Here is a 13,671-nt window from a genome sequence, read left to right as displayed (position 1 = left end):
GGGAAACGATCCACATTTGTGACTGTTCCAAAAAAAGATGATCCAGGAGGCAGGGTCAATATGATGGAGTAGTCAGGTGCTTCTGGTGATCCCTCTTATAACAAAGACCTGAAGAAATAAGTGAAATGATTATATATATGACAAGCTAGGAGCCCTGAATATCAAAGGCAAAGTTAGGAAATTGGGATGAGCAGCAGGGGAATGGAGAGATGGTTCAGAATCGGAGAAGAATTGCCAGACTTGATTTGGTGGTAACCAGTGCCCCTCAGGCACAACCCACTGGAATGATCATGGCAGGGCTGGCAGTAGCATTCTGGACACAGTTTCCTTAGGGAGAGACAGCAAGTGGCACAGTCTACTCACACCTCCGGAACCAGAGAAGAATGGCACTCTTGGCAAAAGCTAAGTACTTGTATATATGTTACCATGTCTCCAGCCCCCAACCCAGCTTCAGTGGTTGTCGATTTCTCTGGGCCTGAGATAGGTCCTGCTGCTTGCCCTGAATCATTCTCCCAGCTGTGGAGAAGGAATAAATTAACAATGGAGGGAAAAGATAGTCTGTGAGCTCCACTAAGCTGGGGATCTTGGACAGAAGTGACTCCCGTCCAGGCACAAAGGGTCCTTGGAGTTTGAATGCCTTTCACCCCAGCATGGACCTGTATGGACCCATTTCAGAAGATTAGGCCCTTGTTACTGCAACAGTGTACGTGCTTGAGACCTGACTTCAACTGTTTCAGCTGTGTGGTGACGAGGTGGGATTTTGATGTTTGACACCACTTTGCCTATTAAACAATGTCCTCACCTACCCACATCAGGGGTCTAATGACTGGTGGCTCTACCCACATCACCTAGCCACCTGTGACAGGGGTTCAAGGATAAGTGGAGCCTCCCAGTCCTTACAACCAAATGCGTTGGGTGCCCATGGTCCAGCTGCAAAACCCACCTACCTGTGTGCTCTAGGGAACAGAGACACACTTTCCTCACAGACACTAGGGGGATGGTTGTCAGCCCCCTGCCTTATTCAGAGCTTGACTCCCTGCTGCAACCAGATACCTGTGCCTACACCAATCACCCCTGCACCTCTAAGACTGTAGGACACAGCATATACCACACACTTGATGAACAACTACTTGGACACCCGAGCTGAATCCTTACAAGAAAATTAATGGACTCCTAAACTCATATACCTGGTAACAGCTCTAGCCATCTGATGACAGGACATTAGAGCTTCAGAGGTGCAAGTAATCAAGCTAGCTCACTCAAGAAGCCTATTTGGGCATATCAAAACAAAAAAAAAAAAAAAGAAGAAGCTAGGATACAGTAAGCAAACATAAAAAAATTAATACAATAACTTATTAATGGCTCAGAGACAACAGTCAATATCAAATCACATAAAGAAGCAGAACACAATTGCTTCAACAAGCTCTCAAAACAATGAATCTTCCGGGTGAAGATGTCTTCCTGGAATAACCAGAAGTAAAATACGAAAGATTAATATACAGAATTATTCAAGAGATCAGGAAGGAGACCAGGCAAAACGCAGAACAAGCCAAGGAACACACAGATAAAGCAGTTGAAGAAATTAAAAAGGTTATTCAAGAACATAATGAAAAATTTAATAGGGTGCAAGAATCCATAGACAGCAATCAGAAGTTCAGAAGTTTAACAATAAAATTCAGAATTATTATAAACTCAGATGAGCAGAATTGAGGAAATGGAAGTCAGAATCAGTGAGATTGAAGATAAAACACTTGGCATCAATATATTTGAAGAAAAACCAGATAAGAGAATTTTAAAAATGAAGAAACCCTGGGAATCACGTGGTACTCTGTCAAGAGAAAAAAACCTATGAGTGATTGGGGTACCAAAACAGGGAGAGATGACAGAAAATACGGAGAGAGTTGTTGAAGATTTTTTGGCAGAAAACTTCTCTGATATCGTGAAAAATGAGACAATATCTATCCAAGTTGCTCACTGAACCCCACATAAGACAGATCTCAAAAGAAAGCCACCAAAGCGTATTATAATCCAACTTGCCAAAACCAAAGATAGAGAGAAAACTTTAAGAGTGGCTAGGGATAAACAAAAAGTCACCTACAAAGGAGAGTCAATAAGAATAAGCTCGGAGTACTTGGTAGAACCTATGCAGCCAAGAAGGCAATGGGATGACTTATATAAAGCACTGAAGGAAAAAAAGATTGCCAGCCAAGAGTCATATATCCAGCAAAACTGTCTCTCAAATATGAAGGCGAAATTAGGACATTCCCAGATAAACAGGAGTTTAGGGAATTTGTAAAAACCAAACCAAAACTACAAGAAATACTAAAGGGAGTTCTTTGGTTAGAAAATTAATAATATCAGATATCAATCCAAGATTAGAACACATGACAGAGCAATGAGATATATAACCCAGATAGGGAAATAACAAAAATAAATCAAGATTAAAAAAATGCTCAAAACAGGGAAACAGCGATGCCATTATGTACAAGATGATAACATTAAAACAATAAAGAGGGACTGAAAAATGTAGTCATAGATCTTTCATATGGACAGGAAGTCAAAAAGATATAAAAGTTTCGGTTAAACTTAGAAAAAAAAGGTAAATATGAAGGTAACCACAAGGGACATTAACAATCCTACACATCAAAATAAAGTACAAGAAAAACACAAACACTTGGTAAAAAAAAAAAAAATCAACAACTAATAAGAGGAAAAGACTATGTATAAAGATAAATTACTCAGCACAAAAAAATTAAGAGGAAAAAAGAAACTGTCCAAAACACACGAAAAAAATATATCAAAATGACAGCACTAAACACGAACCTATCCATAATTAAGCCTAATGTAAATAGACTAAGTGCACCAATAAAGAGACAGAGAGTGGCAGAATGGATTAAAAAACAGGATCTGTCGATATGCTGTCTACAAGAGACACATCTTAGACTTAGAGACACAAACGAACAAAAACTTAAAGGATGGAAAAAATTATATATCAAGCAAACAACAATCAAAAAAGAGCAGGAGTGGCAACATTTAAAAAAAAACTTCAAAGTTAAATCCATCACAAAGGATAAGGGAGGACACTATATAATCATTAAAGGGACAATAGACCAGGAGGATATAACCATATTAAATATTTATGCACCCAATGACAGAGCTTCAAGATACATAAAAGAAACTCTAACACCATGGAAAAGTGCATATCTCTGATACCAAAACCAGGTAAAGATGCCAAAAAAAAAAAAGAAAAGAAAATTACAAACCAATAACCCTCATGAATTTAGATGCAAAAATCCTCAACAAAATCTTAGCCAATAGAATTCAACAACATATCAAAAAAATAATTCACCATGACAAAGTGGGATTCATACCTGGTATGCATGGATGGTGTAACATTAGAAAAAGAACCAATGTAATACATCAGATGAATAAAACAAAAGGACACATGATCTTACCAATTGATGCAGAAAAGGCATTTGACAAAGTCCAACACCTATTCATGATTAAAACTCTCGGCAAAAGGAATAGAAGGGAAGTTCTTCAACATAATAAAGGGCATATATACAAAGCCAACAGCCCAACATCATCCTAAATGGAGAGAGTCTGAAAGCATTCATTCCCCTTGGGAACGGGAACCAGCCAAGGATGCCCTTTATCACGACTCTTATTCAACCTTGTGCTGGAGGTCCTAGGCACAGCAAATAGGCTAGATAAAGAAATAAAGGGCATCCAAATTTGTAAGGAGGAAGTAAAAGTATCTGTGTTTGCAGATGACATAATCTTGTACAGAGAAAACCTTAAAGAATCTATAAGAAAATTACAGAAACTAAGAGAAGAGTTCAGCAGAGTATCAGGATTCAAGATAAACGTACAAAAATCAGTTGGATTCCTCTACACCAACAAAGAGAACGCTGAAGAGAAAATCACCAAATCAATACCATTTACAATACACCCTAGAAGATAAAATACTTAGGAATAAATCTAACCAGAGATGTAAAAGACCTATACAAAGAAAACTACAGGACACTACTGTAAGAAACCAAAAGAGACCTATCTAAGTGGAAAAACATACCTTGCTCATGGATAGGAAGACTCAACATTGTGAAAATGTCTATTCTATCCAAAGTGATCTATAGATACAATGCAACCCAAATTCCAAAGACATTTTTTAATGAGATAGAGAAACAAATCACCAACTTCATATGGAAGGGAAAGAGGCCCTGGATAAGTAAAAGCATTGCTGAAAAAGAACAAAGTAGGAAGCCTTACTCTACCTGATTTTAGAACATATTATACTGCCATAGTAGTCAAAACAGCCTGGTACTGGTACAACAACTGACACAAAGACCAATGAAACAGAATTCAGAATCCAGACATAAGTCTATCCACATATGAGCAGCTGATATTTGACAGAGGCCCAAAGTCAGTTAAATGGGGAAAAGACAGTCTCTTTAACAAGCTGGCATAACTGTATATTCATCTGCAAAAAAGTGAAAAAGACCCGTATCTCATACCATGCACAAAAACTAACTCAAAATGATCAAAGACCTGAATATAAAATATAAAACAATAAAGATCATGGAAGAAAAAATAGGGACAATCGTAGGAGCCTTAATGCATGTCATAAACAGTATAAAAACATTACTAACAATGCACAAACACCAGAAGAGAAACTAGATAACTGGGAGCTCCTAAAAATCAAATACCTATCCTCATCCAAAGACTTCATCGGGAGAGCAAAAAGATTCTCTACACACTGGGAAAGAGTTTTTATCTATGACTTTTCCCATCAGCATCTGAGCTCTAAAATCTACATGATACTGCAAAAAGTCAACAACAAAAAGACAAATAACCCTATTAAAAAATGGGCAAAGGATATGAACAGACACTTCACCAAAGAAGACATTCAGGCAGCTAACAGATAACTGAGGAAATTCTCAAGATATTTAGCCATTACAGAAACACAAATTAAAACTACAATGAGATACCATCTCAATCCAACAAGGCTAGCATTAATCCAAACAACACAAAATAATAAATGTTGGAGAGGTTGTGGAGAGACTGGAACACTTATACTCTGCTAGTGGGAATGTAAAATGGTACAACCACTTTGGAAATTAATTTAGTGCTTCCATAAAAAGGCAGAAATAGATGTACCATATAATCAAGCAATCCCACTCCTTGGAATATATCCTAGAGAAATAAAAGCCTTTACACAAACAGATATATGCACACCCATGTTCATTACAGCACTGTTTACAATACCAAAAAGATGGAAGCAGCCAAGGTGCCCATCAACGGATGAATGGATAAGGAAATGATGGTATATTCACGCAATAGAATTCTATGCATTGATAAAGAACAATGATGAATCCATGAAACATTTCATAACATGGAGGAACCTGGAAGGCATTATGCTGTGTGAAATTAGTCAGTTGCAAAATGACAAATATTGTATAACACGACTATTATAAGAACTCAAGAAATAATTTAAGCAAAGAAGAAAATATTTTTTGATGGTTGCAAGGGTGGGGAAGGAGGGAGGGAGGGAGAGGGGTATTCACTAATTAGATAGTAGAGAAGAACTATTTTAGGTGAAGAGAAAGACAATGCACAATACAGGGGAGGTTAGCACAAATGGACTAAACCAAAAGCAAAGTTTCCTGAATAAAGCACATGGTTCAAAGGTCAGACTAGCAGGGGCAGGGTCTGGGGACCATGGTTTCATGGGACATCTAGGTCAATTGGCACAATAAAAATATTAAGGAAACATTAGGCATCCCACTTTGGTAAGTGGCATCTGGGGTTTTAAACAATAGCAAGTGGCTATCTAAGATGCATCAGTTGGTCTCAACCCACCTGAAGCAAAGAATAGAGAATACCAAAGACACAAGGTAATTATGAACCCAAGAGACAGAAAGGGCCACATAAATCAGAGACTACATCACCCTGAGACCAGAGGAACTAGATGGTGCTCAGCTACAACTGATGACTGCCCTGACAGGGAATACAACAGAGAATCCCTGATAGAGCAGGAGTGCAGTGAGATGCAGACTTCAAATTCTAGTAAAAGGACCACATTTAATCATCTGACCAAGGCTAGAAGGACCCCGGAGATCATGGTCCCCAGCTCTTCTGTTAGCCCAAGGCTGAAAACATTTCCAAAGCCAACTCTTCAGACAGGAATTGGACTGGACTATTAGACAGAAAATGGTACTGGTGAGGAGTGAGCTTCTTGGCTCAAGTAGACACATGAGACTATGTGGGCAGCTCTTGTCTGGAGGGGAGATGAAAAGGCAGAGGGGGATAGAAGCTGGCTGAATGGACATGACGAATACAGGGAGAACAAAAGGAGTGTGCTGACTCATTAGGAGGAGAGCAACTAGGAGTACAAAGCAAGGTGTATATAAATTTTTTATGAGAGACTGATTTGATTTGTAAACTTTCACTTAAAGCACAATAAAAAAAAGAAAGAAAAACAAAGGCGATCCAACAGAATGCAGAAATTATTGAACAATATCACTGATATCACACACAAATAAAATTTTGCTGAAGATCATTCAAATACAGTTGCAGCAGTACATTGACTGGGAACTTCCAGAAGTTCAAGCCAGGTTCAGAAGAGGATGTGGAATGTGTGATAACATTGATGATTTCACATGGATCTTGGCCGAAAGCAGAGAATACCAGAAAGATGTTTACCTGTGTTTTATTGACTATACAAAGGAATTCAACTGTGTGGATCGTAACAAATTATGTAAAACATTGCAAAGGATGGGAACTCCAGAACACTTAACTGTGGTCACGAGGAACCTGTACTTAGACCAACAGGCAGTACTTAGTCAAAGAGAACGAGGGGATACTGCATGGTTTAAAGTCAAGAAAGGTGTGTGTCAAAGTTGAATCCATTTACCATACTTATTCAATCTGTATGCTGAGCAAATAATTTGAGACGGTGGAATATGAAGAAGAATGTGGCATCAGAATAGGACAAGATTATCAATCTGTGATATGCAGATAAAAGAACCTTGCTTCCTGAAAGTGAAGAGGATTTGAAGCACTTACTGATGAAGATGAAAAACTACAGCCTTCAGTATGAATTGCACCTCAATGTAAAGAAAACAAAAATCCTCACAACTGGGGCAATAAGCAATATCATGATAAACAGAGAAAATACTGATGTTGTCAGGGATTTCATTTTACTTGGATCCACAGTCGACACCTAGTCAAGAAATTAAACACATATTGCATTGTGCAAATCTGCTGCAAATGACCTCTTTAAAGTGTTAAAAAGCAAAGATGACACCTTGAAGAGTAACATGCACCTGATCCAATCATGGTATTTTCAATCACTTCAGGTGCTTGCAAAAGTTGGACAGTGAATAAAGAAGACCAAAGGAGAGTTGATACCTTGGAATTACGGTGTTGGTGAAGAAGAATGATTTTACCACAGACCACCACAAGAATGAAGAAACCTGTCTTGGAAGAAGTACAGCCAGAATGCTTCTTAGAATCAAGGATGGTGAGACTTTGTTTCATGTACTTTGGATGCCTTATTAGGAGGATCAGTCCCTGGAGGAGGACATCATGCTCAGTAGAGTAGATGGTCAGTGAAAAAGAGGAAGATGCTCAACAAAATGGATTAACTGAGTGGCTGCAAAAATGAGATCAAACATACCAATGATCTTGAGGATGGCACAAGGCCAGGCAGTATTTAATTTTGTTGTACGTAGAGTGTCTATGAGTCAGAACCTACTCACCAACACCTAACAACAACAACGTCTTCAGACCTAACTTCTAGTTTACACAAACTGGGACTAGAGAAACATGCTTGCTAATATCACAAGAAAATAATATGATAAATTTGGAATATTTGATTAGTTGTTTAGATATTATGGGATACAAAAGAGCTGAGAAACTGTTGCAAATTAAGAGAGCTTGAGAAATATAACACAGAGTAATATGAGCCACAATTGGATCCCAGTTAAAAGATGTATAAAAGATTTTTTGGGGATAAAATGAGGAAATGTGAATATGAACTGGATATTAGATAATATTAGAAAATTATCATCAGCTTGCTTGGATACAGCAATGAAATATAAGTTTCTTTGACAATATCTTCATCTTTATAAGATGTATACTTAGGTATTGTTATGGATTGAACTGTGTCTCCCCACCCCCAAAATAAGTGTTGAAATCCTAAAGGCTGTGCTTGTAAGTTTGACCCTGTTTAGAAATAAGGTTACTTTTTGTTACATTACTAAGTCAGTCTTATTAATTTTTAAAAACTTAAAATAGACACAGACACACAACTGGGGAAGAGGAAGACAGATAACAGAGACAAATGCATCTACAAGACCAGGAACCTCAAGAATTACAACAGCTACTAGACTCTGTCGAGGGCACTGGGTTGGTTGGGTACGAGACTCTGTAGAAACCCTGGTGGCATAGTGGTTAAATGCTATGGCTGCTAACCAAAAGGTCGGCAGTTTGAATCTGCCAGGCGCTCCTTGGAAGCTCTATGGGGCCATTCCACTCTGTCCTATAGGGTCGCTATGAGTCGGAATTGACTCAACAGCAGTGTTTTTTTTTTTTTTTTAACTAGACTCTGAAATAGAAAAGGAAGGACTGCCCCCTACAGGTGTGACCAAATTTCAATTTTTAGCCTCCTGGAGGGTGAGAAAATACATTTCTGTTCTTTATGGCTACCCACTTTTGATATTTCTATCACAGCAGCACATGGCAACCAAGACAAGTATGTAGGTGCCAAATGTCATATCTACAACTTCCTTTCAAAATGTTCAGTAAAACAGAAATATTTGAGCAGCTAATATAATGGTACACATCAAGGAGAACAACACAGTGATTTAGTCAGTCCCTATTTCTATCCCATTAGATTGCTAAATGTTCCTTAGAGTTGATTTCCTCTACCTTTATCATTATTGTAAACTAGTAACTTCATCCCTTTAACCTGGAGGACTTCAATAGTTTCTGGTTATCATTTGTGCACGTATGCTTCATAGGTAAAAAAAAAAACTCTGAAAATAGAGATATATAAAAAAAATAATAAAAAATTCATGCATCCAAACCACACACAAAACCTTAACCCCTATCTGCTCCTATCAATACCCTTCTACACAGAGGTTCTGTTGTTGTTAGGTGCCATCGAGTCGGTTCCGACTCATAGCGACCCTGCGTATAGCAGAATGAAATACCTCCCAGTCCTGTGCCATCCTCAAAATCATTGTTATGCTTGAGCCCATTAATATTGCCACTGTGTTAATCTATCTCGTTGAGGGTCTTGCCTTCTTTCACTGGCCCTCTACTTTACCAAGCATGATGTCATTCTCCAGCGACTGATACTAGAGAGGTTCTACTCTCTAGAAACTTCTAGTTCAAAAAGGTAAGATGAATAGGAGGAGAGGATATCAGACATAATTATGGAAAAGAAGGATGTGAAGAACAGAAAACAGAAGCAGCCCTGGTAGACTGATGGGCTCACCTGGTTGCAGACAGGCTTATACTTGAGCCCTGGCTTATTCAGGATCATCTCCAGCTGCCTGCGGTTAAAGTTGGACACTCCAATGGACGTGACCAACCCTGCATCCTTGCACTTCTCCAGGGCCTGAGGAGGAATGGATTGTGAGGAAAAATTTGTGTGATCTGGCCATAGAACAAATGGAAGATAGAGCCCTGTTACCAGAAACAACTGTCTAGAAATGACCATGAAAGTGACTGGCATTGATTGTCTTAAAGAGCAAATGTAATACAGAGATAATTGGAAGAAGATGATGACAACAAAAATAGAATTAGTGCTTCATACTTAGGAAAATATGGCACACTGTCCTCAGATTTCTCTTTCTTTCTCTGTGTCATATTCCAGTAAGGCTCTCTTCCATGCTCATGTATCAGAAAACCACAAGTTAGGGTCATGAATTTCTAAAACCAATTGTGCATATTCCCTTTGGCCCCTGAGTAGCCTTCAACACCGCTGATTTGTTTTTCCCTTGAGACACTATTTTCATGTGGCTTTTAAACACTGATCTCTCTTAAGTCTCCTCTTAATTCCAAGGCTGCTCCTCTTGGTAGTCTCATTATCTGCTGACCTCTAGTATTGAATGGTTCCAGGGCTTGGTCCTGAGATATCATTGCTTCTTTACCTCATGCCACTCCCAAATGATTTTAAATACTATCTACATGATTAAGGCTCAAAAATTGATATCTCTATCCTAGACTTGTCCCAATACCTATATATCAATAGACTCCCAGATTCAACTGCTTACTCATCATCACTATAGATATCTGATTAGGCAACATAGACTGAACATGTCAAAAACTGAGCTTCTAGTCTTATTTCCACCCATTTCTCCTGAAGTTTTCATCTCAGTCAAAGCAAACACCACCAGCAATTTGTTCAGGACAAGGAACTGAGACCGAAACTAGTGCTGTCTTTGTTTCACATACCTCATCCAATCCTTCAAAGTGTCTTGTCATTACACTTCTTAGAATTGGTCCAGAATCCACCTAATTCTTATAAACTTCACACTTTTATCCCATCATTTCTCATTTGAGTTATTTCATGAACCTCCTCTCTGGCCTAATTAACCCCTCTAATTTATCATCCATACAGCATTTGGACACATGCTGAACAGTAGACTTCCTGTGACGATAGAAACAGTGCATATTTACACTATACAATATGGTAGCCACTAGCTATATGTAGCTATTGAAATATGTGACTGAGGAACTGATTTTAAATTTTATTGATTTATAATTAATTAAAAATTATACACTCATATGTGGCTAGTGTTTAACCTATTAGTGCAAATATAGAATGATCCTTTTACAAAGTAAATCAGATTAAACTCCTCTAATGATTTTAAAACTCACACTGACTCAAAGCCAAAGTCACTCCTATGAGGCCTGCCATGATCTGACCTCCATTTGCCCTCTGAGGTCATCTCCTCCCTCTCTTTTTTCTTCCAGCTGTATGAGAGACTTTGGTGTTCCCTGGACACGAAGACACTCTACCTCTTAAACGGCTTTTCACTTGGTGTCCTCTCTGCCTATATACTCCTAGAAATGCCATGGGTCACACATTACAGCAGATATTGGTTCAATTGTCCTCATATCAATGGAGCTTTCCCTTAGAAACTTTTGTTATATAAATACCCACACCCATCTCCTTCTCTCAGATCACTCTCCAGCACTCAAACTATAATCGCTTTATTTTTTTTCCATGGACTTATCACCATCTGACAAATTATACGGTTACCTTTCTACTTTTTAATCTTTTTATGGTTAGCTTTTTTGCATGTCTTCTCACTTAGCTAGATGGTCTATGAGGGCAGGTACTTTTGTTTCACTGTGTCACCACCCCACCAAAATAGTTTCTTCATAATTTTTTTATTAATAAATGAATATCATACTTCTAAGTCTATGTAAGGTAGATGAAATATAGCAAGGTTGTCAGAATGTCTTCAGCTAGATTCTAGAAGGAAGTAGGGTAGGAAATGGTAAAATATAAATTAATTTATCACACAGCACACCAAATTGTAAGTTTGGCACCAGGCAGGGAGTCAGAGCCATGAGAATACCTATGGGTAAGATCTTATTTCCTGTCATGACAGTTGAAGAGAGTTATTTGTCAGATGCAGAGCATGGGGCGCTAGAGGGAGAGTAAGGTATTGGGAGTTATTGAGTTAACATTACATGTTGTTCTGGTTGGTTAACCTTATTAATGAAAGCCTGTGCCAGAGGTGACGCTGCTACCTAGTTTATGGCGGAAGATATTCCAGGATTCACATCTATTAAACAAAAAAAGATATTTTAGAAAAATTTAATTTCAGGCCCTCAAAGCCCATGAAAAAGGCCATGAAAGTTACATGTATCTTATTCTCATTTTCAGGGTTGCTTTACGGTGGAGATAGGACTGTACTTGATGTTGCAAATATCTACACTTTTCTGAAATTTGGTCTCATCAGTCTAGGGAACACATGATTAGAAAAAAAAGGTTATATCAATATAACTTCAAATTTATCATTCAGTTTCCTGTACACTTCTAAGCCAGATGGAAAAATTTTTCCTTTTCACCTTCCAAGAGTAGCTTTACTGACTTACAGTGCCAATAACCATGGAATTGTGTCAACTTCCTTTCAGAAGGAAGGTCACATTCTGATATGACAAGGAAATTGCTCTTTAAGGAATAAGAGGAATTCTAGAGGTTCAAGGGAACTTTGAGATCATTTATGCAATTCCTGATGGTAAAGAAGAGAAAAGCGAGGCCCAGGACTACATATGTGCTTTCTTAAGTTCACAAAAGTGTAAATGTGAACCAAGTTCCCCCTCTCCTGGCTTTCTCATCTTTGATTTCTGCTCCAAGCACTCACCTCCCATGTGGCACAGAGATTCACTGTGTCAAACACTATTTTTCCATCTTCATCTGTTGGTAGCATCTCCTCCCCTGGCTGGAATAAAAGCGGTCATTAGAATGATGTCACAAAATATTGTCTGCACCCTTAGCCATGCTGTGTGGTACATCTAGGGCTGGGACACTAAGCCCCAAGCGGTAGGTACAGCAACACTGTAGATGCTAATATTCGCAAAGTGTTTTGTGCATAGAGTTGTAATGAAAGCCTTTTAAAAGACAGGCTTCTCATAATCTATTATCTACGACACATCTATTATACATTTGAATAAATGTCATTTACGTATGTATTAATGGGGACTTATATTTGATTTATATAATTTGCTGCCTAGTATATTTTGTTTTTTATCAAATGCTTCTCTTTCACCTGGAAAGGCAATAAGTCACATGTCCTTAATTTTTATAACAATGGATTGCAATATAAGCCCAGACTGAGCTTTAACTGTGCAATCAGAGTTCCTTATCCCTCTAAACACATGATGGTCTGAAGGTAGGCACATGAACTAAACAGGGTAAATCTGGAAACATCAATTATTATTTTGGATCTGTCCCCAGTGCAATAATCCATATGCCCTCCAAAGAAAAACTTAATTCAATATCCATGCAAGATGATGGTCATACTGACAGTGAAAGTGAAATAGGTTTAATTATGCAAACTGCTAACCTTCAGAGCTGCTGGGAAGTGAATAATGTAGAGATCAACATAGTCCAGCTGAAGTTTTTTCAGTGACTTTTCCAAGGCTGGCCGAACCAACTCTGGTCGAAGGAAAGTGACCCAAAGCTGCAGAGATTAAGAAGGGAGTTGTGTTTGATTAATAATTTTAGGCAATTTAATGAAGAGATATAGAAACAGATGACATAGTGACTGTGACTTGTTCAGCAAATTCAAAGTTGAAATTTGTTCGCCAATGTCAGTGATATTAAGCTAAACTTGTCCATTAACGTAGAGAGAACAAATACGAACCTGGACGGTAATCAGTAAGAATAGAAGTAATCTTTAGGTTTTATTCAGACTCTTAGTCATTTATTGCGATACTTTAAAATATGTAGGATTCATTTTGAAATGAAATGGGAAAAAAATGATCAATATATCTAAACAAGATGGGAACTTTGCTCTGTGAAAACAGCTTAAAGGAATGGGATTTCTTGCATGTATTGAATACAGTGGAGGACACTGAAAAACAGCTGTGCTGGGAGGGTCCCATTACACATAATAGACAAAGAGAGGATCTCTACCCATTTTG

General features: G+C 38.2%; 1 protein-coding gene across 1 annotated transcript in view; it reads right to left on the bottom strand.

Annotated features, from left to right (window-relative positions):
• Positions 1-13,671, bottom strand: part of LOC126075019 (prostaglandin-E(2) 9-reductase-like) — an 82,134-nt gene that overhangs the window by 31,406 nt on the left and 37,057 nt on the right. Inside the window, exons 3-5 of the mRNA XM_049882083.1 lie at positions 13,092-13,208; positions 12,390-12,467; positions 9,503-9,625 (exon numbers count right to left, since the gene is read on the bottom strand). Of these exons, the coding sequence (XP_049738040.1) occupies positions 9,503-9,625; positions 12,390-12,467; positions 13,092-13,208 (318 nt within the window). The remainder of the gene's footprint in view (positions 1-9,502; positions 9,626-12,389; positions 12,468-13,091; positions 13,209-13,671) is intronic.

Source organism: Elephas maximus, chromosome 4 (genome assembly GCF_024166365.1).
Source record: "Elephas maximus indicus isolate mEleMax1 chromosome 4, mEleMax1 primary haplotype, whole genome shotgun sequence".
NCBI classification, from domain to species: domain Eukaryota; kingdom Metazoa; phylum Chordata; class Mammalia; order Proboscidea; family Elephantidae; genus Elephas; species Elephas maximus.
Note: the sequence above shows the minus strand (reverse complement) of the source record. Positions and strands in the feature narration are given on the sequence as shown.